The following is a 27,028-nucleotide window of genomic DNA, read 5'->3' as shown; positions in this document are numbered from 1 at the left end:
TTATGATTGGCAGTAATCTACAGGGTGACATTTACCTGCCATTGTATGCTTATTGGGAAACCAGATAAGGAATCTCTAAGAGATATAAGCGGATCTCTGACCTATGTGACTGAGCCATGATATCAGTTTAAATCGCTGTGTAATACTTCATGGCTACAAATCGTTTGGTGTTATTTGGGAGACTGATCGATTGGCAGTATTGTCTTCTTTGCGACTGCTCCCTTTATTATTATTGGATTACAAATACCTTCCTGCATTTGGTTGGTTACTGTGTACCCGCACTGAACCGCCGAAGTATGAACTATTCTATGGGATAAGTTATTTTCAATATATTCACTGTCTTTGCTTTCTGATAGGATGTTGCTTTTTGATTCAAGAGAACATTATATTTGATAATTGTGTCACTAACTGTTCTGTTTTCTGCTGATGTTTTTTATTCTTATGAGTAAATAACCTGTTGCTGGATTATAGAGGTCTGTTGCTTTTTATTTCTTATATCTTTTTTTACCATTACCCAGCACTTGAGACAGTGGGGCTAATTCATCAAGCCCCGTATTGAGCCAAATGTATCTGTTTCCGCGCAAGCCTTCAGGCTTGCCGGAAACTGGAGTTAAGAAGCAGTGGTCTTAAAACCACAGCTCCTTAACTTGTCCGCCACCTCTGAGGTGGTAGACAGCAATCCGCCCGATCGCATTTGATTGGGTTGATCGACACCCCCTGCTAGCATTGGCCATGAATGTGCAGGGGGCGGCATTGAAATGCTTGTGCAATGATAAATGCTAACAGCGTATGCTTTCTGCATTTATCGATGTGTGGCGGACATGATCTGCTACAATGGATCATGTCCACCCGCACATTGATAATTCGGTCCCAGTATATTTACAAATAACACACTTTTTTCTATATGGTTAACTCTCAATATGTATCTGTAGTGCTGATAAATTATATGCTTTCTTTATATATACAGTATATGTATATAGGGGTGCATGTGTTTGTATGTATGCGTGTGCATGTGTATATGTTTGTGTGTGGATGTGCATGTGGATGTGTTTGTGTATGTATGCCTGTATGTGTGTGTATGTGTTTGAGTTTATATGTGTGTATTTGCATGTGTGTGTATGTTTGTGTATATGTGCATGTGTGTGTGTTTATATGTGCAAGTGTGTGTGTATGAATGTGTATAGTATATGTGTGTATCTGCATATGTGTTTGTGTATATGTGTATGTGTGTGTACATGAGCATGTGTGTGTGTTTATGTATGAGTGTGTGTATCTGCATATATGTCACACAATAATCTGGCATATTGCCCCTCCCGATATCAGGTCTGGATCCGCCCATGGTAAGCATATTATGCCTGCAGGTCTCATAGTTTTGTACACTGGCATGTTTGTTTCAAAATACTCATTGTGCTTATGAAAGTGAAGAAAAAAGACGTTTGTCAAACCAACAAAGGAATGCAAGGTAAATTACTCTGAAAACGGTATAATTTGTTTTGTATATGCTTCAAAAATAATGTTGCTAAGAGTTCTGGGTGCTACCTGTCACAGTTACTCCCCACTGCAAGAATCTGCATTCTAGTGAGAACCATTAATTTCTATAGAGGTAAGCTTGCAACTTGAGCGAATGTCTGGTTCAGCTCTTTTCTTAGATCATTCCATGAGGTCTGCGCACATGAGTATATGAGTGATAGTTCTCGCCATGCATACAAATTTTAGATCATTATGCCCTAAATCAGTAAAGTTAGGTTTAAAGGGGGGGGGGGGGTGGAGAGATTGGGATTAAAGTATAATAGGGGGATCAGGACAGTGCAGTTAGGATTGAAGTGTATGTGGGGTTTGGGACAGCTTGTGTTGTATTATTTACTGTGGGAAAGGACACAGTTTAGGTTTATTCATGTTCAGCAAAATTTGAACAGCTCAGCTAGAGTTAAACTGTGTGTGGAGGAAGGTGGTGATTAGGTTTATCTGTGCTGGGGGTAGATCAGAACAATTAGGGTGAAATGCAGTAGGGGTATGGTTAGGTTGAAAGTGGTACATATTTAAAAAAAAGTAGTGACTTCGATAAATAAGAAAAAATCCTTAGAAGCTGGTAGGGCAGGTATGACCCAGTCACTAAAATGGAGCTCCTATGAAAAATCTTGTGTTGCTAGATTTTTTTCATAAAAAAATAATTATAGTGACTTGTATAGTATCTAGGCCACATTTCTCAGTTGAAAAATGTGCTGCCTGCCATAAGGCATCTTAAATTATTTTGTTTTTCCCCTTCCTGAATTCACAATTTAACTTCTTTGCTATGAAGTTATTCAGTGAATACAAGTTCTAAATAAGTAAGAAAACATGCACACAATGCTCTGCAACTAAAAAAAAATTGTCCATAGGAGGAAAACACGTTCCTAAAAAAAATAAGATGACTTATTTTAAGTCTACAACCTAGTTTCTCACCTTTATAGGGATCATTGACTTTTTTAGGTTCCACAGTCTGAATATCTTCCTTAGTTGAGACACATGCATCTTTAGCTTGTATTGACTGTTCATCAACTGTATTTCCTTTCTCTACTGATTCCTCATATATCTTTGGCACTTCAAGCATTGCCATTCTTCTAACCATACCAGGGGAGCGTCTTTCAATTGGTGGAGATTGAGAGGCAAGAAGACTGATGCTTCTCCTGGATGTCCCTGGAGACACACTGGGGCTTTCCCTTTTGGAAGGAGGAGTTAGAGACCCTGTGCTGCCAATCTCTCCATCATCCCTCTGCTTAGAAAGAAATATTTTGCGACGTGCCCCAGAAGCCAACTCTTCTGGGGTCGCTGAAGGTATTAGTGATACATTTTCTGTAGATTTCCATTTGCGTGTGTTTTCTGGGTACAAATCTAGTATGTTTCCCGGGGTCTTATCAACAGGCAAGCTGCCAACAACTATAGAAGGTACTGATAAGGAAGAAGTGACAGCACCTATTTTGGCTGCTATTTTTCTTGATGTAGAGGGACTAAAGCGTAAGTCTTCCTTACGTAACAGTATTGCTTCAGGTATAGCTTTTGTACTTCTCTTGGGAGTTGCAGGGCTTATAGGAGCGCTTTCTACCTGAGTAATTACACCTTTTCTTGAAAACTCAGTAGTCTTTCTGACGAGGATAGGGCTAGTTTGCAATGGCTCATCATTTTGAACCATGTCTTCTTCAGAAGTTGGTGTCAGTTTCCCTGATGTGGAACTTGAATGCATACTCTCTGGGGTCTGTACTGAGACAGTATCTTTGACTGCTTTGTTTATTTTCCTTGAACTGGGAGGGCTCATGCTTCCTTCTGGTGAGGATACTTCTTCTGGGGACAGTGATTCAGCAACACATATTCCACTTCTGTCTGTAGTATCTACTGAAGATTCTATAACATCTGCTGATTTCATATGAAACAAAATCAACAAAGAATTTTTCAAAGATGTTACCAGACTATGTTGCTGTTTCCCCTGCTCTTTCAGTTTAATATCATCTAGAAGTATTTCTGGAGGGGATGAAACTTCAGGTGTCTCTGTAGATAGATCAGTATTAGGATGTAAATGACTGGACTTTATATCAATGGTTTCAACTTCAAGTTGTCCATGATCTTGGCTGATACTTTTATCTTCCTCCCTTGATGATGAAAGCATGGATTCCACTTCGTCATACCCTTCTGGAGTTGATATCACCTGTGGGGAAAGTGCAGAGCTAGAACTTGAGTCTGAAGGAATGTCCACATCATTTGTTATTCCTGACTCAAGAGCCTTCTTAACATCACGAAGAAGAGTAGCTACAGATTCATCACTTTGTGCTTGGATTTCAGCACCTGGATGTACATGATCTACTATAGCTTCAGAAATGGTTGCTTCCTGGTCAGCTGTCTGGGTAGGTACAGACAGTACTTCATTAGGGTGTTGTAAACTTTTTGATACCACCAAGGGGTTGTCATCTGTTACCAAAACAAATGTGTCTCCTACTTCTTTAGGTTTTGATTCTACATGTATTTTGTTGTCTTTTGTTTTTTCCTCCTTCAGTTCAACTGCATGCTTTTCCTGCTTCCCTTCTTCCATCATCTCAATTTCATGGCTTGTAATTTTTACAACACTGCTCTGAGAAGTTTTTAGTTCAATTGTTGTGTCATCTGGTTGACAGATTTTAAATTCTATTTCTTTTGTGTCCTTAGATACTGCATCAAGCGCTAACAAACTTTTATCCTTCAAATCCACTTCTTCCATTTCAACTATTTGATTATCTTTAATATGTGAACCCTCTTCTGAACTAAACTCCATGAGAGACACTGGTGAGTGTAGAGCTCTCGATGAGGATCTTTCACATACTGGACTTTTAGAATCTCCTTCTGGTTCAGTCTGAGATATAGAAGTAAACACATGTGCCACCTCTTCTTTTATAGACTCATCAGTTTCCATTAATATAGGCACTGGTGAACTTGGACATACACCCACAACCTTATCACCAGTATCGTTTCCAGATTTATTCTTCTCCAAGATGTCAGGGGGTTCATGTACCTTAAGTAAAAATAAAATACAAACAGTTATATTTCATTGCTTACCTACCCTGTATCATCTGGGATAAATATTAGGTTATGCAAAAATAATGAGTGGTTAATAGGACATATTAAAGTAAAAAAAATTACATGCTCTTGCTCTAATTAATTAGAACATATAATTTTAATATTACTGCTCTTACACCTGGATTACGAGTTTTGAGTTGCGGCTTTTAACGCTATAAAAATTGGAATTTCAGCGTAAAAGCAGGAATGCACAATTGGGAGTCGTGTCGGTATTGCTATAACGCAAGCATTTTAGCCTGTAACGCAACGTCAATCCTGCACTTAAAAAAATGACTTTTTTGCATGGGATTTTCATAGCGCCGGTATTACAAGTTGTGCGGTGAGGCTAAAAAGCTTGCGTTACAGCCTATACCGACACGATCCATACCCCCATCAGAGAGCAGTAGCTATGGATTTTGTGTATCAAAAATGTTTCACAAAACTCATAACTAAACTGTTAAAAAGTAGACTAACACCCATAAACTGCCTATTAACCCCTAAACCGCCACCCTCCCGCATCGCAAACAATTTATTAAACCTATTAACCCCTAATCTGCCGCCTACCCACATTGCGACTATTCAATAAAGTTATTAACCCCTAATCTGCCTCCCACCCACATCGCCACCATTATTTTATATATTAACCTCTATTCCCCCGCACCCCGACATCGCCGCCACTATAATAAAGTTATTAACCCCTATTCCGCCGCTTCCCGACATCGCCGACACTAAATCAAGTTATTAACCCCTAAACCTCCTGCCTCCCACATCTCCGCCACTAAATAAACCAATTAACACCTAAACCGCCGTCCCCAACAGCAGAATAAAAACACCCTCTAGCCTACAATAAACTACCAATAGCCCTTAAAAGGGCCTTTTGTAGGGCATTGTCCTAAAGAAATCAGCTTTTTTACCTTTGAAAAAGAGCTAAATGCCCTTTTAAGGGCAATGCAAAAGAGCTAAATGCCATTTTAATGGCATTGCCAATACAAATGCCCCTTTAGGGGCAATGGGTAGCTTAGTTTTTTTTTTAAGTTAGTTTTTTTATTTTGGGGGGTTGGTTGGGTGGTGGGTTTTACTGTTGGGGGGACTTTGTATTTTTTTACAGTTATAAAGAGCTGATTTCTTTATGGCAATGCCCTACAAAAGGCCCTTTTAAGGGCTATTGGTAGTTTATTGCAGGCTAGGGTTATTTATTTTGGGGGGGCATTTTTATTTTTATAGGGCTATTAGATTAAGTGTAATTGTTTTTATTTTTGATTATTTTGTTTATATTTTTTGGAATCTTAGTGTTTTTTTTATTTATCGTGATTTTAGTTATGTTAGGTTAATTTATAGTTTAATGTTAGGTTTATATTTATTTCACAGGTGAGTTTTAATTTAGTGTTTTGCGATGTGAGTGGCCCACGGTTTAGGGGTTAATAGGTTTATTTAGTGGCGGAGATATGGGAGGCCAAAGGTTTAGGGGTTAATAACTTTATTTAGTAGCAGCGATTTTGGGGAGTGGCGGAATAGGGGTTAAAAACTTTTATTAGTGATCGGCGATGACGGTGGCGGCAGATTGGGGTTAATAACTTTATTATAGTGGCAGTGATGTCAGGGAGCGGTGGAATAGGGGTTAATAACTTTATTATAGTTTCGGAAATGTCGGGAGCGTTGGAATAGGGGTTAATAACTTTTATTAGTGTTGGCGATGTTGGGGGTGGCAGATTAGGGGTAAATAACTTTATTATAGTGTCGGCGATGTCGGAGTGGCAGATTAGGGGTGTTTAGACTTGGGGTTTATGTTAGGGTGTTAGGTTTAAATGTAACTTTATTTTCCCCATAGACATCAATGGGGTTGCATTACAGCGATCGCCATTCCGCACTTCAGGTGTAAGTTTTTTTCTAACACTCTCTCCCCTTTGATGTATATGGGGGAAAGCATTCACGAGCACGTCAAAGCAGCACTTGGCTTTTGTGAGGTATGGAGCTTAACGCCACCATATCGCACGCACAAGGAGGCTTTTCAGAAACTCGTAATGGCAACTCTATGGAGCGTGAAATAACGTAAACTTTTTGTTCCTTTCATTTTGCACCCTGTTTAGCGCAAAACTCGTAATCTAGGTGTTAGCTAACTATGTTGTCGGTTATAATATTGTGTTACTTGAGGTTTCCCCTTAAAAGGACATAATAGCCATATGCTAAATCACTGGAAAGTAATCCAGCATAAATGTAATAAAGCTGACAAGAAAATATTGCATGAACATCACTGTGTAAAAAAATGTATATATTTTACCTTAAATACCGCTTCAGCTCACAATAGTAACTGCTCTGTGAACAGTTATCCATCAGCCACTGTCAGCTGCATGTTGGAAAAAAAAGTACCATTCAGCTTCATCAGTGTTCCTTTTTTACATAAAGATGTTCAGATGATATTTTCTAGTCAGCTTTTTACAGCTATGCAATATAGAAATTGTCAGTATATGTGGCAGATTCATCAAAATAAAGGTAAAGGATATATTTGTAAACTATTTAATACACACCAGCAGGTAACATGGATCATTGGGAACTATTTAAGGAAAGGAAAATTTTACAGTACACTGTCCCTTTAAGTACTGAGAATTTGTAATGTGTTCAGCCAAACAGGACTGTCATATGTTTAGTACAGGACAATATTTCACCAAAACAATAATGAAAATAGTGCTGCAATAAATTGAAAAAGGAATGATTATGATTGCATTGGCATTGACACCAGCTGATTGGCAGCCGTTAACATGCAGATAAGTATCAAACAATAGATTGTAACAATACCTATGTATTTAACTCCCACAAAGGGACTAACTAGTTGTAAAGTTCTGCTTGCATCTCCTGAGCAGGACATGGAAGTGAGTAAATTATGAGTGTCAGTTACATGAGCAGGACACGGAAGTGAGTAAATTATGAGTGTCAGTTACATGAGCAGGACATGGAAGTGAGTAAATTATGAGTGTCAGTTACATGAGCAGGACACGGAAGTGAGTAAATTATGAGTGTCAGTTACATGAGCAGGACATGGAAGTGAGTAAATTATGAGTGTCAGTTACATGAGCAGGACATGGAAGTGAGTAAATTATGAGTGTCAGTTACATGAGCAGGACATGGAAGTGAGTAAATTATGAGTGTCAGTTGCATTTAGCTAGCGCCAATCACCAGACAATTGCTGCTCAGGAGCTGCAATACTTGTGGTTCCTAAGTTAGAGTTTACCTATGAGTTAACCCCTAATGATTTAGAGCAAGTTTTTTTTTTATTGTATTCAAAGAGCATATAATGCTTGATTTATCTAAAGGTCTCTGGACTTGCACAATTATTTAAGAAATCTCACCACAACTCCAAAGCCCCTGTTAGAAATCTCTAAAGGCAGATTTTACATTGAGAACAGTCCATCTTGCAAAGGGGTGTTTCCTGAATTGTATTAAGTGAAGGAGATACATATATTACAATAGGGCTCACAAAATTTTATTTAAATATTGTATTATACAAATCAATTAAATATTATTAGTTAAATTGCAAATTGTAACAAAATTGTTCTGCAAAACTATTAAGGGAAAACAAATCATATTAAGGTTTTGCAAAAACAATCCTATTAAGTAGAAATGATAATAAAACTACACTGCAGATGGAAAGAAACAGTGAAATTTGTACCATAAGAAAGAAATTTAAAGTGTATTTGTTTTCCTTAATGTATAGAGGGGTTTCCCTTCCTCAGCTAGTGGCAATCTGTTAGTTCAGTCCCATAGAAAACTATATTGGCCGTGAATACTTGTGGTAGTAACAACATTTTTAAAACTGAAATACATAAGTTTCTCAGCCACCTCACCCTAGGGTTGACTTCTGCTACAGGCTCTTGGTTGCATAGCTTTACTAAAGTCAATACTCCAATATTCATTTTTTGACAAAATAAAAGGGGCTATACTCCAGCAGGTAATATGGATCCTTTGCAATACATTAAAAGAGAGAAACTGTTATAGATCAATGCCTCTTTAAAGGGACATGTAACCCAAAAGAGTAAAAGAGTATACAATTTTTAACAACTTTTCAGTTTACTTCTATCAGATTTGCTATATTCTTTTGGTATCCTTTGTTGAAGTAGCAGCAGTGCACTACTGGGAGTTAGCTGAAAACATTGGGTGAGACAATGACAAGAGGCATATAAATGTGAAGCCACCAATCACCAGCTAGTTCTCAGTAGTGCATTGCTACTCCTGAGTCTACCTTATGATTTTCAACAAAGGATACTAAGAAAACAATGCAAATTAGATAACAGAAGTAAATTTGAAACATGTTTATCATTTTATGATCTGTCTGAATCATGAAGAAAAATGTTTCGGTTTTATGTCCCTTTAACTGTACTTCAGTATACTGATATTCTAATCTAGAAACCTAGTGAACATCCCTTAGCTTATAATGAGATGTTTAATTTGATAAGTAACTTGCATAACCAGCAGATCTTGCATTATTTTTGCATTAATGATCCCAGAGAGACTGGAGTACATTCTGTAGAATTCAGAATCCTGAGCCTCCTACATGCTGTTTGATAAATACAGGAGTTCATTGATATCTGCCACTAATTTACCACAGCAAAGAATACAAATAATTTGCAAGAGGCATTTAAGGAGAGTATCCTTAAACAACAAAATTACACTTTGAACACTTTTAAAATATTGATTTGTATGCAGATCGTCTACAATGCAGTGATTAACTTCTGATGTGTATATAAAATAATGGCTTCCATGTCCCTTTAATTCATCCCTCAAGAACTTGCTAATCCTATTTTCTATAATTATTTAAATGGTTTGATAGTTCATTTTACATTTAAAGCTAATTTATCCACCCTATAAAGCAAATGATTATAGAGGTTACCTTGGCTTGCTGTTCTGCTTGCTTGACCAGTTCCAGCTGTTCCTGCAGAAGAGCATATGCTTTCTGTAAAGCCATGTATTCCACTTCTAAATGTTGCAGCTTTTGAAGCGTCTCTGTCCGGGACTTCCCCTAAACACACAAAATCATAAGAAATCAAAGGCAAATTAAAGGAACAATACATTCAAAATTCATGATTCAGATAGAGCTACAGTGTTTAAACTTATATATATATATATACAGCACCAACATCTAAAAGGAATCAAGCTCCCAAAGTCAGATAGAACTTTCTAACTTCTTTCTAACTCCTATTATCAAATTTTCTTTGTTTTCAGGTAGGCTCAGAAGCAGTGATGCACTATTGAGCACACATATAAGGCTCTTGTCATTGGCTCGCCACGTGCGTTCAGCTGGCTCCCAATAGTGCCTTGTTGCTTCTTTGAAAAAGAATACCAAAAGAATGAAGTAAAATGGAAAGTTGTTTAAACGGACATGAAACCCAAACATTTTCTTTCCTGAATCAGATAGAGCACTGGTTTTCAAACCTGTCTTTAGGCCTCCCTAACAGGACACATGTTGAGGATATCTAAACTGGAGCACAGGTGAAATAATCAGCTGATTAGTAACCATGGTTATTTTAGCTGCTCTCCTCCAAGGTTATCTAGAAAACCTGTCCTGTTGGGGAGGCCTAAGAATAGGTTTGAAAACCAGTACGGATACATTTTTAAACAACTTTCTAATTTACTTCTCATCAATTTTGCTTCATTATCTTGGTATCCTTTATTGAAGGATCTGAAATGCACTACTTGGAGCTACCGGAAAACATTAGTAAGCCAATGAAAAGAGGCATACAAGTACAGCCACCAATTAGCAGCATGCTCCCAGCTCCTGAGTCTACCTAGGTGTCATTTTCAAAAAAGAATGCCAAGAGAACTAAGAAACATTTTGGGTTCCTTTAATCATACATGTTATTGTCCATCACTTAAAGGGATAGTAAACAACAAAAATGTTATTGTTTAAAAAGATAGATAATCCCTTTTTTTTACCATTCCCCAGTTTTACATAACCAACAATGTTATAGAAATATACTTTTTATCTCTGTAATTACCTTGTATCTAAGTTTCTGCAGACAGCCTCCTTATTTCAGATCTTTTGACAGACTTGCATTTCAGGCAATTAGTGCTGACTCTTAAATAACTTCACGGGCATGAGCACAATATTATCTATATGAAACACATGAACTAAGGCCCTCTAGCTGTGAAAAACTGTCAAATGCATTCAACTAAGAGGCGGCCTTCAAGGGCTTAGAAATTAGCATATGAGCCTACCTAGTATTAGCCTTCAACTAAGAATAACAAGAGAACAAAGCAAATTTGATGATAATAGTAAATTAGAAAGTTGCTTAAAATGACATGCCCTATCTGAATCATGAAAGTTTAATTTGGACTTTACTATCCCTTTAAGAATATGTATTTTGTTGACAGTGAGATGTTTACAAGAGATTGAGAAGCGGATAAATAATATAGGTCAAACACATAACCACGACCTACTTTAAAAGATGAAAAAGACATGCAACATGTAAGATATATAAAGCTTAACTACATGAGATTCAGAAACACACTTACAAAACTATCACACAAAAAAGGAAGTTAATATGCCACCCTTGAAGATAGGAGGCGCCAATAGGTAAAAATGACTGAAAAACACGAAATAATTTGAATAGGTATACAGAAAAATGGTAAAAAGTTAATATTGTTTGATAATCTAATGTTCCAGGCCCAAATATCATAAAGAATTGACCATATAAGTGTGACAGAAAACTCTCCAAATACAGAGGTCAGGATAATATTCACAGAGTCGCTATTTCTACAATACTTCTTCAGTGAGAAAAATCTAAATGATTCCTCGGAGCAGTGAACTGGGGCGCTGTGAATCTTCAGTGTGTCACTACCGGCATGACAGAGTGCTGCATCACTTGTGAGTATAATACCACAGGTGGGTTGGGGATTCATGAAGTTTTTCTTGACACAGATACACACATTTATAATTGTTTCACACTTGCAATTATGGTAAAGACATTTTACTGGATAAAATGGAAGGTGTTTCAAGGGTCTTTCCGTGCGCATTCTATAGGTGTGGTCTGTGTTTTTCACCTACACTGCATCCCAGTAGGCAGAATTCATAAAGGCTCTGTTGCACCTGGGATGTATCTTGCCTTGCAGTCATCTCACTGTTTCAAAGCTGATGAGGTTGTCTCTTTTTTATTTTATTTCTCCTTAACTTTTTTTAAGTTTTCTGTTGTGCACAAGTTAGAATGGGTTGTTTTACAGAGGGATTGTATTTTAGGCTACTTTGTTTGTTCTGTAATGTTATGAAGGCTTTTTTGTGATGCCGGAATCCTTCACAGCGGAACTTGTTGAACAAGACCATTGCACTGTACCATTGATCATAATTGAGAGTCAAACTATTCTAAAATCCAAAACTTTTCTAGTCACAAGCAGTTTGGATTAAAGGGTCTTCTATCTTTACATTACTTTTTACACAGATTCACTCCCCAAAGCATATTAATGCACATACTACTACTGGTGAAGTGTCATGCAACATTACCAACACTCTGAGCACATGTGAAAAAAAAATGCTTATGACCTAAAGCCATAGTTCTCACAGGATATGCTATGTGGAGCCTCATTTTATATTCTACAGAGATGGTTTATTTACAGTTTTGACCCTTACAGTTTTGCTACCCCATATGTAAGCTTATTTCTTAAGCTTAGTTAAATACATTATATTGCACAAATCATTGTATTCAGAACTGAAATTCACACGTATACACTTCTTTGTAAACTATTAACTCAGATTTAATTTCTCGCTTCCATCATCGATGTCATCTCTCCATTCCACGATATTGTGCCTGCCCTTTGCCCTATATTTTCTATATCCTTTTCCTATGAACAATAGATCTTCCCCTCTCCGGGCAACTTTTAAATAATTTCCCTCCTCACATTTCAACTGTCCCTTTCCTTTTGATATCTTTCATCTCTCCGGCTTGTGACAGAGTTCAACTGTCCTGCACTGCAGAGCAATACACACTCACAAACATCCCTATGCTTCACACATATACAAAGTCCCACTGTCTTCACATACAGCCATTCACAAAGATAAATTCATGTTCAACCACACAAATACAAATAATCATATATAAATGCACAGTCAAAAAATGGAAGTCATACACATACACACATGCATACATATATAATAGACACATAGACACACATGCACACATAGACACATAGACACATATACACACATGCACACATTGACACATAGACACACATGCACACATAGACACATAGACACACATGCACACATAGACACATAGACACACATGCACACATAGACACATACACACACATGCACACATAGACACATAGACACATATACACACATGCACACATAGACAGATAGACACACATGCACACATAGACACATAGACACACATGCACACATAGACACATAGACACACATGCACACATAGACACATATACACACATGCACACATAGACACATAGACACATAGACACACATGCACACATAGACACATAGACACACATGCACACAAAGACACATATACACACATAGGGGTATATTAATCAAATAGCGAGCGGACATGATACGATCGGGTTGATTTCTGTCTGCCGCCTCAGAGCAGGCGGACAAGTTATGGAGCAGTGGTCTTTAGACCACTGCTTCATAACTTCTGTTTCCGGCGAGGGGCATCAAGCTCCATTCGGAGCTTAATAATTTGGCCCCCTAGACACATATACACATAGACACACAGACACATATACACACATGCATACATATATACACATAGACACATATATACACATATACATACATACACATATATATATATACACACATATACACAAATACACACATGCATACATATATACACATAGACACATATATACACATATATATACATACACATATATATATATACACACATATACACACATGCATACATATATACACATAGACACATATATACACATATACATACATACACATATATATATACACACATATAGACATATACACACATGCATACATATATACACATAGACACATATATACACATATACATACATACACATATATATATACACACATATAGACATATACACACATGCATACATATATACACATAGACACATATATACACATATACATACATACACATATATATATACACACATATAGACATATACACACATGCATACATATATACACATAGACACATATATACACATATACATACATACAAATATATATATACACACATATAGACATATACACACATGCATACATATATACACATAGACACATATATACACATATACATACATACACATATATATATACACACATATAGACATATACACACATGCATACATATATACACATAGACACATATATACACATATACATACATACACATATATATATATACACACATATACACAAATACACACATGCATACATATATACACATAGACACATATATACACATATACATACATACACATATATATATACACACAGACACATATACACACATGCATACATATATACACATAGACACATATATACAATATACATGTTCATTCCCCTTATTTTCTGTTATAACACAATAGCCACATTAGCATGTGACCCCCCTTAGGAATGAGGATCACATCCTTTTAATGTGTCCCGTTTTAGTAGTTATATGGTGGTGTTATGGTCTGCTGTCCCCTTAAAATAATTCCCTAAAATTTATTATCACTTGTATCCTAGAAAGCAAGTGACCCCTCCATTCAAAAGAGGAGATTCTCTCCTTTTACATGAGAAGGTTACATTTCTCTCTAGGTCTACCGAGAGAAGAAAGAGGCTCAGTCAGAGCCCCCATAGCCAAACAGTAGTATGGTGCTGCAGGTACCTCCATTGTTACAGTGATCACTTGCATCTTTAGATGGACTCTTCATTTGAATGGAAGACTCCTTCCTTTCTAAGGTTCCCTCTAAGTGGTGCCGGGGTGAGATATAGATTCTGCTAAAGCCTCTTGCACCACTAGGAATGAGGAAGAGTCACTGCTCTTGGGTACATACACATTATGTGTGACATCATTATTCATCTGGAGGTTCCTTGTCATTCCTTCACAAAACAGCAAGTTACTGTATGTGCCTCTGTGTAAGCGGATGTGTTGTCCTTAATGGATGATGGAAGGCAGAGGATGAAGAATGTATTGTTTTCCGCATTAGAAATAGTTATACTATGAAAGTTATACCCAAATTAAAGGGACACTGAACCCAATTTTTTTCTTTCATGATTCAGATAGCGCATGCAATTTTAAGCAACTTTCTAATTTACTCCTATTATCAATTTTTCTTCGTTCTCTTGCTAATTTTATTTAAGCAATTTGTTTGGTTCAGAACCATGGAAAGCACTTGTTCATTGGTGGATGAATTTATCCACCAATCAGCAAGAACAACCCAGGTTGTTCACCAAAAATGGGCTGGCATCTAAACTTCCATTTTTGCATTTCAAATAAAGATACCAAGAGAATGAAGAAAATTTGATAATAGGAGTAAATTAGAAAGTTGCTTAAAATTGCATGCTCTACCTAAATCACAAAAGACAGGCATCGCCGGGGCTTCACGTGATGCGCAGTGACGCCACGCACAATTACGTGATGACTTCACCGCGCAACTTTATTTATACTTAACAATGTTAAGTATAGGAGGAGGGGGCATGCTGCTTAGAAGCCTTTATCTCAGGCATCTAAGCAGCAACAGACCCCCAAGACCAACTGTTGGAAAGGTAATCGCCTAACCTTTCCAACAGTGTAAGTATTGTGAGTCTGTAAAAAAAAATAAAAAAGTTAAAAAAAAAAATGATTTCAAAAATAAAAAAATAAAAATAAAAAAATAAAATATTAGCACCCAGGTGGGAAATGGCTTAGCAGCCAAAGGGTTAAGTAAAAATCAACAGAATGTTACTTTACAATCACAATGAAATGTTTGCATGTTTAATTAAAACATTTTCAAAATAATAAGAAATTATTAATTGCTCAGATCCTGAATTGATATGTATTATTAAGGAAAAAAACTTCCCTTCAAACACATTATGCAGCCAGCATCAATATTGAAAAAAGTATCTGCCACATTTTACTTTTACTTGGGCTATGTATCTTTTGCTACCATGAAGGCCTGTGAAAATCCTTAAGAAAAAGACAACTTGTGATGCCTGTAATGTGTTTTTTTTATCTGTTTTTTTATGTGTCTCTGTGGGAATAATTGCTGGTTTAGTATAATAATGGACAAACTATCTGTGTAAACTTTACCCTAAGGCACCATTTTCTGCAGCCATACGAGCATTACCCACTTCTGAGTGTACAATTCATTCTGCACATTCTGAGTTTATCTTGCAGTGAGAGTCCTTGTGTTGCAGGAAGTTTGTTTCACATTCAGTGATCATGATGAACCTTTCTCACAGTTAGTGCACTTGTTCTGTGGTAAGTAATACCCAGGGAAAGTGATAGCATTATGTCACACTGTTTGATTTCTTTCTTTTCCATGACTTCATGCAAACAGTATTTTGGGACTTCAGTCAACATCCATATACTTAATATAAGTAATCATCAACAGATCAGTTAACTACTGCACTCTATGAACTCACCAGTGCATACATGAGCCTATATAAAGGGGTACACTTGCAGTTATTATGAACCTGACAAGTAGATATGTTGTTGTTATATTTTTTTGAAGACGTATTATGTCACTAGGTCACCTTCTCTGTCAAACAGCACAAACTTGTCTGCTTAACAGTTTGTATGTCAGATTATTACAGACTTTATCATGCACACAACTGCACAGTTCATTTCCTTAGTGTTGTTTGTATTTGTTTCTTACCACACGCACAAGACTAAAAGTAAACGATGATGAAACTGACTGCTGCTTTTAGTGTATGCACATTTAGTTGGCCAATATCTGCAAATCCAAAAATGGGAATAGCAGAGCAGTGTCAATGCACTGAGCAGCAGAGAATGAGGTAATCTTCCTTTTATAGAACTCCTCAAATGTGGTCATTGCTTTACCAAAGAAACACATTTCTTTCTGACTATAAACAGATCAACAGAGGCAAGGTCACAACATGACCTTGGCTTAACTAGTTAGCCCTGTATAATGATATATATATATACAGTATATATATATATATATATATATATATATATATATATATATATATATATATATATATATATATATATATACACACATATGCAGGGTTAATAGTTGCCTAATGTCCTGTTTGTCCCGGGACAGTCCAGTTTTTTGGCTTCCTATCCTTTTAAGTGTGTCCCTTGTTCTATTTAGTCTGTATTTAGTAGGTATGTGCATTTGGATCCTTTGTATTTAGTCTGTATTTAGTAGGTATGTGCATTTGGATCCTTTGTATTTAGTCTGTATTTAGTAGGTATGTGCATTTGGATCCTTTGTGAGGATCCGAATACTGAAGTATGCAGCCGCTCGTTCCATTTGGATATTTTCGTAGCCGGATTGATTCCTGTAAAAGATCCCCACTCTAACATCTGTATTTGTGCAGCATTTGTAGACTTCATCTATACCAAGACACAGATGTCTAAGACAACTGAATATATTGCTAATAATGTATCCCTGGGATATGTATTGTCTTAAGTTTATCCTAATTAATATATGAAATTAAAAAGACAGAGAAAGAGAGTCTGAAGCAGCTCAGTTACTGGATTGTGTATAACTGAGTTGTTAAGGTAAGGGAATTCACCTTTAGATATAAGATATGGTGTCATGTTATTACTGAGGAATACTGTGGCCAAATCATGCACCGCTGTAAGCCATTCTTACAACTCACAGTACTCTCCATAATTAATGGACCAGCTGGCGCTGCTCACCTGCTTGAAACTGACGCGTATGAACATAAAATTTATAACAACATGAAGAAGAAAACTAAACGAAGCCATAAAGACTAACAATATTTTGCACTGAGATAATTCCATAGCGGTGTTCACATGGGATTACATATGATTATTAACCACAAAACAGAATGCATTGAATTATTTTCTTTCCACACTTTGATGATGCCGAGTCTATAATGTAACAGACTAAGCTAATAGAGCATGCACTAATGCAGCTGCTTATCCATCACTATAAAGCATTAAAGGGATAGAAAGGTCAAAACTGAAATGCACATGGGAGCATTTCAGTTTTAAATAGAAGCATTTTTGCACTATACTTACATTAGGAAAAATGCTTTTCGTAAAAGTCATTACTGTTTTTCAGTGGCAGTGACACTAAATACGTTTCATTCACCTAATCATGGATGCTGTCATTATGGAACCTAGGTTACAGTGCATCTGAAGGAGAGTTTCTGCACATGTGCAAGCACGTCAACACTGGAATGACCCATGACTAGAGGGAGGCCGGAAATAACCTCAATATTATGCTTATAAATGTATTCAAGGCTAGATTACAAGTGAGGCAGAAATGTTTTTGCACAAGTGATATCGTCTTTTTGTGAGCAGTTTTAATTGTGATGATATTACAAGTTGAACATAAAATCAGCTGCACTAGCGCAATTGTGATTTAAGCTTCAATCATTACTGTGATCTCAGAGCTATGGTTAACTGATTTCCGAAACAAAAAAGTGTCACAAAACACATCAAAAATATTTGACAAAGTACAATTACACTCATATTAACACTGTCTAATAACAATTATTCAAAAAAATATTGCACAAAAAAAGTTGTTATATGGCTCAAAGATATGAGATCTTGGGTGTTAGAAAAAAAAGGCTGCAAAGTACTTTAACATAGAGATACATACAGATACATTGCTAAAGATGTATTTGTATGTACATATATATATATATATATATATATATATATATATATATATATATATATACATGGGTTTAACTGTGTATTTACTGTAAATATTTCACATACCAATGTTCTGCACATAGTACAATATGTTCTATGTATTTTTAAATAGATATTCCTATATATACAGTATCTGTATATATTTATACCTACAGTATCATGTATAAATATATATTTGTTTAAAAAAACATCAGATATATGTAGAAATATTTAATTATGAATGAATAGAACATATTCCGTTATGTTAAAAACATTGGAATATGAAATATTAATATTTTCATGTCGGGTTAGCGCAATTGCGAAAATGCTATTTCTTTCATGTAATTGGCAAGTGTCCATGAGCTAGTGACATATGGGATATACATTCCTACCAGGAGGGGCAAAGTTTCCCAAACCTCAAAATGCCTATAAATACACCCCCCCCCCCCCACCACACCCACAATTCAGTTTTTACAAACTTTGCCTCCTATGGAAGTGGTGAAGTAAGTTTGTGCTAGATTTCTACGTTGATATGCACTTCTCAGCATGCTGAAGCCCGGTTCCTCTCAGAGTGCAGTGAATGTCTGAGGGATGTGAAGGGAGTATTACCTATTTACTAATGGGGATCTATTTCATAGGTTCTCTGTTATCGGTCGTAGAGATTCATCTCCTACCTCCCTTTTCAGATCGACGATATACTCTTATATACCATTACCTCTGCTGATTCTCGTTTCAGTACTGGTTTGGCTATCTACTTTATGTAGATGAGTGTCTTTTGGTAAGTATGTTTTCCTTTATTAAGACACTCTCAGCTATGGTTTGGCACTTTAAATGTAAAGTTCTAAATATAATGTTTTCAGGTTTATCAGTATATTTCCTTTTTGCAGACTGTCAGTATCATTTTGGGAAATGCACATATAAAAAAAAATAAAAAATTTCTTACCTGAAATTTTTCAAATTGACTTTTTTCTAAATTGCAGGCTGTTAGGTTTGCGGGTGCGCAAAATGCTATAATTTATTGCGTCATTCTTGGCGCAAGACTTTTTTGGCGCGACAATTACGTTTGTTGACGTATTTTCGTCATTTCCGGCGTCTTAGTTGGCGCCAAGAATTTTCACGTAGTTGCGTCATCTATGACGCTCATGTTTGTTGCAGACGTTTTTGGAGCCAAAAATATTTTGTCAGTTGTGGGCCTCATACTTTTGACATTATTTAAGTCTTCATATATTTTTGCTTCTGGTTTCCAGAGGCTTATTCTGTTTGCATTTTTTCCCATTCCTGAAACTGTCATATAAGGAAATTGATAATGTTGTTTTATATGTTATTTTTTCTCTTACATATTGCAAGATGTCTCAATCTGATCCTGCTTCAGAATCCACTATTGGAATCCTGAAAATGTGAGAGAATTTGTTTCTAATTCTATTCAGAAGGCTTTGTCTGTCATACCACCTTCTAATAAACGTAAAAGGTCTTTTAAAACTTTTCATAAAATTGATGAATTTTTAAATGACCGACAACATTCTGATTTATCTATCTCTGATGAGGATCTATCTAGTTCAGAAGATTCTGCCTCAGATTTTGACACTGACAAATCTTCATACTTATTTAAAATGGAGTATATTCGTTCCTTATTGAAAGAGGTGTTGATTGCATTAGATATGGAGGAGACTAGTCCTCTTGATATTAAAACTAGTAAACGTTTAAATTCAGTTTTTAAACCTCATGTAGTTATTCCAGATGTTTTTCCAGTTCCTGATGCTATTTCAGATGTAATTTCTAGGGAATGGAATAGACTGGGTACTTCTTTTACTCCTTCTTCAAGGTTTAAGAAACTGTACCCTTTGCCATCTGATAGAGTGGAGTTTTGGGAAAAGATCCCCAAAGTTGATGGGGCCATCTCTACTCTTGCTAAACGTACTACTATTCCTACGGCAGATAGTACTTCTTTTAATAATCCTTTAGATAGGAAACTTGAATCTTATCTAAGGAAAGCTTATTTATGTTCAGGTCATCTTCTTAGGCCTGCTATTTCTTTGGCTGATGTTGCAGCTGCTTCAACTTTTTGGTTGGAAACCCTAGCGCAACAAGTATCACATCATAATGTGTATAGCATTGTTAAGGTAATTCAACATGCTAATAATTTCATTTGTGATGCCATTTTTTATATCATCAGAATTGATGTCAGATATATGTCTTTAGCTATATTAGCTAGAAGAGCTTTATGGCTTAAATCTTGGAATGCTGATATGACTTCTAAATCAACGTTGCTATCTCTCTCTTTCCAAGGTAATAAATTATTTGGTTCTCAGTTGGATTCAATTATTTCAACTGTCACTGAGGGGAAGGGAGCTTTTTTGCCTCAGGATAAAAAATCTAAGGGTAAATTTAAGGCTGCTCACCGTTTTTGTTCCTTTCGACAAAATAAGGAACAGAAACCTGATCCTTCCCCTAAGGGAACGGTTTCCAATTGGAAGCCTTCTTCAGACTGGAATAAATCCAAGCCATTTAAAAGGTCTAAATCAGCCCCCAAGTCCGCATGAAGGTGCGGCCCTCATTCCAGCTCAGCTGGTAGGGGGCAGACTAAAATTCTTCAAGGATGTTTGGATCAATTCAATCCAAAATCATTGGATTCAGAACATTGTTTCTCAATGGTACAGAATAGTTTTCAAAGTAAGACTGCCTGTGAGAAGTTTCTTTCTCTCACGCATTCCAGTGAACCGAGAAAAGGCTCAGGCTTTCCTGAAGTGTGTTTCAGACCTGGAGGTATCTGGGGTAATTGTGCCAGTTCCTGTTCAGGAACGGGGTCTGGGGTTTTATTCAAATCTGTTCATTGTCCCAAAGAAGGAGAATTCTTTCAGACCAGTTCTGGATCTAAAAAGTTTGAACCGTTACGTGAGAATTCCAACATTCAAAATGGTGACTATAAGGACTATTCTGCCTTTTGTTCAGCAAGGGCATTATATGTCCACAATAGACTTACAGGATGCATATCTTCATATTCCGATTCATCCAAATCACCATTAGTTCCTGAGATTCTCTTTTCTAGACAAGCATTACCAATTTGTTGCTCTTACTTTTGGCCTAGCGACAGCTCCAAGGGTCTTTTCAAAGGTTCTCGGTGCCCTACTCTCTGTAATAAGAGAGCGGGGTATTGCGGTGTTTCCTTATTTGGACGATATCTTGGTACTTGCTCAGTCTTTACGTTCTGCAGAATCTCACACAAATCAACTAGTGTTGTTTCTTCAAAAACATGGTTGGAGGATCAATTGACCAAAAAGTTCTTTGACTAACCTTTTTAGGTTTCCAAATAGATTCAGTATCCATGACTTTGTCTCTAACAGACAAAAGACATCTGAAATTGGTTGCAGCTTGTCGGAACCTTCAGATTCAATCATTCCCTTCAGTAGCTATGTTCATGGAGGTTTTAGGTCTCATGACTGCAGCATCGGACGCAATCCCTTTTGCTCGTTTTCACATGAGACCTCTTCAGCTTTGTATGCTGAATCAATGGTGCAGGGATTATAGAAGGATATCACAATTAATATCCTTAAATCCCAATGTTCGACTATCTCTGACTTGGTGGTTAGATCACCATCGTTTAGTTCAGGGGGCCTCTTTTGTTCGTCCAACCTAGACTGTGATCACAACAGATGAGAGTCTTTCAGGTTGGGGAGCTGTCTGGGGATCTCTGACAGCGCAGGGGGTTTGGAAATCTCAAGAGGCGAGATTACCAATCAATATTTTGGAACTCCGTGCGATTCTCAGAGCTGAAGATTCAGACAGATAATGTCACAACCGTGGCATATGTCAATCATCAAGGTGGGACTCACAGCCCTCAAGCTATGAAAGAAGTATCTCGGATACTTGCTTGGGCGGAATCCAGCTCCTGTCTAATTTCTGCGGTCCATATCCCAGGTATAGACAATTGAAGCGGATTATCTCAGTCCCCAGACTTTACATCCGGGAGAGTGGTCTCTTCACCCAGATGTGTTTTTTCAGATTGTTCAGATGTGGGGGCTTCCAGAAATAGATCTGATGGCTTCTCATCTAAACAGGAAGCTTCCCAGGTATCTGTCCAGGTCCAGGGATCCTCAGACGGAAGCAGTGGATGTGTTGACACTTTCTTGAAATTATCAACCTGCTTATATCTTTCCGCCTCTAGTTCTTCTTCCAAGAGTGATTTCCAAAATCATAATGGAGCATTCGTTTGTACTGCTGGTGGCTCCAGCATGGCCACACAGGTTTTGGTATGCGGATATTGTTCGGATGTCCAGTTGCCAACCTTGGCCACTTCCGTTAAGGCCAGACCTTCTGTCTCAAGGCCCTTTTTTCCATCAGGATCTCAAATCATTAAATTTGAAGGTATGGAGATTGAACGCTTAGTGCTTAGTCATAGAGGTTTCTCTGACTCAGTGATTAATACTATGTTGCAGGCTCGTAAATCTGTGTCTAGAAAGATTTATTATCGAGTTTGGAAGACTTACATTTCATGGTGTTCTCATAAATTCTCTTGGCATTCTTTTAGAATTCCTAAAATTTTACAGATTCTCCAGGATGGTTTAGATAAGGGTTTGTCTGCAAGTTCCTTGAAAGGACAAATCTCTGCTCTTTCTGTTCTGTTTCACAGAAAAATTGCTAATCTTCCTGATATTCATTGTTTTGTACAGGCTTTGGTTCGTATTAAGCCTGTCATTAAATCAATCTCTCCTCCTTGGAGTCTTAATTTGGTTTTGAAAGCTTTACAGGCTCCTCCGTTTGAGCCTATGCATTCTCTGGACATTATATTACTTTCTTGGAAAGTATTGTTCCTTTTGTCCATCTCTTCTGCTAGAAGAGTTTCTGAATTATATGCTCTTTCTTGTGAGTCTCCTTTTCTGATTTTCCATTAGGATAAGGCGGTCTTGCGGACTTCATTTAAATTTTTACCTAAGGTTGTGAATTCCAACAACATTAGTAGAGAAATTGTTGTCCCTTCATTGTGTCCTAATCCTAAGAATTCTCTGGAGAGATCTTTACATTCTTTGGATGTGATAAGAGCTTTGAAATATTATGTTGAAGCTACTAAAGATTTCAGAAAGACTTCTAGTCTATTTGTTATCTTTTCTGGTTCTAGGAAAGGTCAGAAGGCTTCTGCCATTTCTTTGGCATCTTGGTTAAAGCTTTTGATTCATCATGCTTATTTGGAGTTGGGTAAATCCCCGCCTCAGAGGATTACGGCTCATTCTACTAGGTCAGTTTCTACTTCCTGGGCTTTTAGGAATGAACCTTCTGTTGATCAGATTTGCAAAGCAGCAACTTGGTCTTCTTTGCATACTTTTACTAAATTCTACCATTTTGATGTTTTTCTTCTTCAGAAGCAGTTTTTGGTAGAAAAGTACTTCATGCAGCTGTTTCAGTTTGATTCTTCTGCTTATAATTTCAGTTTTTTTCATTATAAGATTAAAACTTTTGATTTGGGTTGTGGATTAATTTTTCAGCGGAATTGGCTGTCTTTATTTTTATCCCTCCCTTTCTAGTGACTCTTGCGTGGAGTGCCACATCTTGGGTATTTGCTATCCCATATGTCACTAGCTCATGGACTCTTGGCAATTACATGAAAGAAAACATAATTTATGTAAGACTTTACCTGATAAATTCATTTCTTTCATATTGGCAAGAGTCCATGAGACCCACCCTTTTTATGGTGGTTATGATTTTTTTGTATAAAGCATAATTATTCCAATTCCTTGTTGATGCTTTCGCTCCTTTCTTATCACCCCACTTCTTGGCTATTCGTTAAACTGAATTGTGGGTGTGGTGGGGGGGGGGGGTGTATTTATAGGCATTTTGAGGTTTGGGAAACTTTGCCCCTCCTGGTAGGAATGTATATCCCATACGTCACTAGCTCATGGACTCTTGTCAACATGAAAGAAATGAATTTATCAGGTAAATTCTTACATACATTATGTTATTGTTTGCGTGAGAGAGTGGGTGTTAGGTTTTTTCCAACTTTTTTTTCCATGAGCTTCTATGGGGGAATGCGAAAATGTGATTGCGATTTTTTAATTTCGACTTTAAGCGCAATTTTGGATTCAGCTAGCGCAAAATAATTTTTTTGTAACTTGTAAAATGAACATAACCTGACTAGTTCAAAAAGCTTATCTCTAGCGGAGTTTTCAGGATCACAAAAAAGAAATATACAGCGTCACTTGTAATCAGAATTTTTGTTGTTTAAAAAGATAGATAATCCCTTTATTACCCATTCTCCAGTTTTCCATAACCAACATTTTTATAGAAATACACTTCTTGCTGCTGTGATTACCTTGTATCTAAGCCTCTGCAAACTGCCCCCTTATTTCAGTTCTTTTGACAGACATTTTAGCCAATCAATGCTCAATCCAGGATAACTTCATGTGCAGGAGCTCAATGTTATCTATATGAAACACATGAACTAATGCCCTCTAGTGGTCAAAATGCATTCAGATTAGAGGCAGTCTTCAAGGTATAAGAAATTAGCCTATAAACCTCCTAGAATTAGTTTTCAACTAAGAATACCAAGAGAACAAAGCAAAATTGGTGATAAAAGTAAATTGAAAAGTTGTTTAAAATTACATTCCCTATTTAAATCATGAAAGTATTTTTTGGATGTGACTGTCCCTTTAATGTCATTTTTACCACTGCCAGTAATAACTTTTACTAAAAGCATTTTTGCTAATGGAAATATATTGCAAAAATACTTTTATTTAAAATTGAAATGCACCCATGTACTTTCAATACCTTTAATCCACAGTACATAAATTACCTGCTTCTCTGAGGGAGAATATACAGAGTTGTTTGCATCAGTACAACAAGTGGCAGCAGACTTAAACATGATGGTACTGGGGCAGTGGAGTAAAACACATATTGTCGCATTGTCTTGTATGTATCAAACATGCTACATGTCATGTCTCAACACACAATATGAAATATATAGCATATACATAAAAATTTGAGGCATATTCATTGATTGTATTGTAGGTACCACCAAGAGTTGGTAGGCAGTAGTAGGCCAATCACAATAGACATATGAGCAGCCACCAGTCAGCAGCTAGATCCCAGATCCTGAGCCAACCTAAGTATCGTTTTCAGTAAAGGATGCCAGAAGAACTAAGCAAATTAGATAATAGAAGTAAATTTGAAAGTTTTTTAAAATGGTATACTCTATGTGAATCATGAAAGAAAAATTGTGGGTTTTAAGTTTATATAAAAATGTGCATTTATATATTGCTTTAACTTCTTGTCTACCATTGAATGCTGCAACATCTCTAAAGAGTTCATTTGTATATATGTTACAGTTAAAGTGCAGAATCAGTTAATGTGCAAATTACCTAGCTAATCTGCAGATTAACTGATTTGCTCAGTTAAAGTGCAGAATCTGCACTTTACCTAGGTAATGTTCACATTAACTGCTTCCGTGTATTTAAAGTTGGAAAAGTTTGTTTCTCTCATGTAAACTGTGCAGATACGCTCCAGAGTGCTCTGTTCTAATCAGAGCCTCGCGCGCCGCAACTGCCTATGGGAACCTTACCATGGGTCACAGACCGCACGTCTTGAAATTCTCTGTCTAGGAAATTATCTATTGAATCTATCTATGTAATTCAAAGTGTCACCAATTTTTAAACTGCACAAATAAATAATCAATTGCAAATTAATTTCCTATATCAAATCTAAAAACTGAAATAAAACAATTTGTGACTGCAAATTCATTACCTAGATCTAATATTTTAAACCGTTTGATTGTTTGTATTATATTTTTTTAATTGTTATAGTTGAGTTTAACGAAATAAATAAAGAACATGATGTTAAATAATAACATTATGTTAATTTCATTAATTGTTATAGTTGAGTTTAACAAAATAAATTAAGAACATGATGTTAAATAATCGTTGAGTTTAACGAAATAAATAAAGAACAGAATGTTCCGATTTTGGCCGAGGGCAGATACGCTCCAGAGTGCTCTGTTCTAATCAGAGCCTCGGTTACCGCAACTGCCTCTGGGAACCTTACCATGGGTCTCAGCCCGCATGTCTTGAAATTCTCTGTCTGGGAAATTATCTATCTATCTATCTATCTATCTATCTATCTATCGAATCTATCTATTTATTATAGATTCGGAAAATAGATAATTTCCCAGACAGAGAATTTCAAGACGTGTGGGCTGTGACCCATGGTAAGGTTCCCAGAGACAGTTGCGGCGCCCGAGGCTCTGATTGGAACAGAGCACTCTGGAGCATATCTGCCCTCAGCCGAAATCGGAACATTGAGTTCTTATTTCGTTAAACTCAAATATTATTTAACATCATGTTCTTTATTTATTTAGTTAAACTCAACTATGACAATTAATGAAATTAACATAATGTTATTATTTAACACCATGTTCTTTATTTATTTCGTTAAACTCAACTATAACAATTCAAAAAATATAATACAAACAATCAAACGGTTTAAAATATTAGATCTAGGAAATTAATTTGCAGTCACAAATTGTGTCTGGAGCGTATCTGCCCTCGGCCGAAATCGGAACATTCTATTCTTTATTTATTACATTCTTCGGCTTCTTTTTCAATAAACAGTTACCATGAGAGAAACAAACTTTTCTAAAAAGCTAAAGTGCTCTTTTTTTTTGCACTTTA

General features: G+C 36.6%; 1 protein-coding gene across 2 annotated transcripts in view; it reads right to left on the bottom strand.

The window, feature by feature from the left end:
• ALPK3 (alpha kinase 3) overlaps nucleotides 1-27,028 on the bottom strand; it is a 217,871-nt gene that overhangs the window by 84,201 nt on the left and 106,642 nt on the right. For both annotated transcript variants that reach the window (XM_053717269.1, XM_053717270.1), the window contains 2 exons: nucleotides 9,443-9,571; nucleotides 2,443-4,516 (listed from right to left, as the gene is read on the bottom strand). In XM_053717269.1, coding sequence (XP_053573244.1) covers nucleotides 2,443-4,516; nucleotides 9,443-9,571 — 2,203 coding nt within the window. The remainder of the gene's footprint in view (nucleotides 1-2,442; nucleotides 4,517-9,442; nucleotides 9,572-27,028) is intronic.

Source organism: Bombina bombina, chromosome 6, assembly GCF_027579735.1.
Source record: "Bombina bombina isolate aBomBom1 chromosome 6, aBomBom1.pri, whole genome shotgun sequence".
In the NCBI taxonomy this organism is placed as follows: Eukaryota; Metazoa; Chordata; class Amphibia; order Anura; family Bombinatoridae; genus Bombina; species Bombina bombina.
The sequence above is the reverse complement of the archived record's forward strand: the minus strand, read 5'-3'. Positions and strand labels throughout refer to the sequence as shown.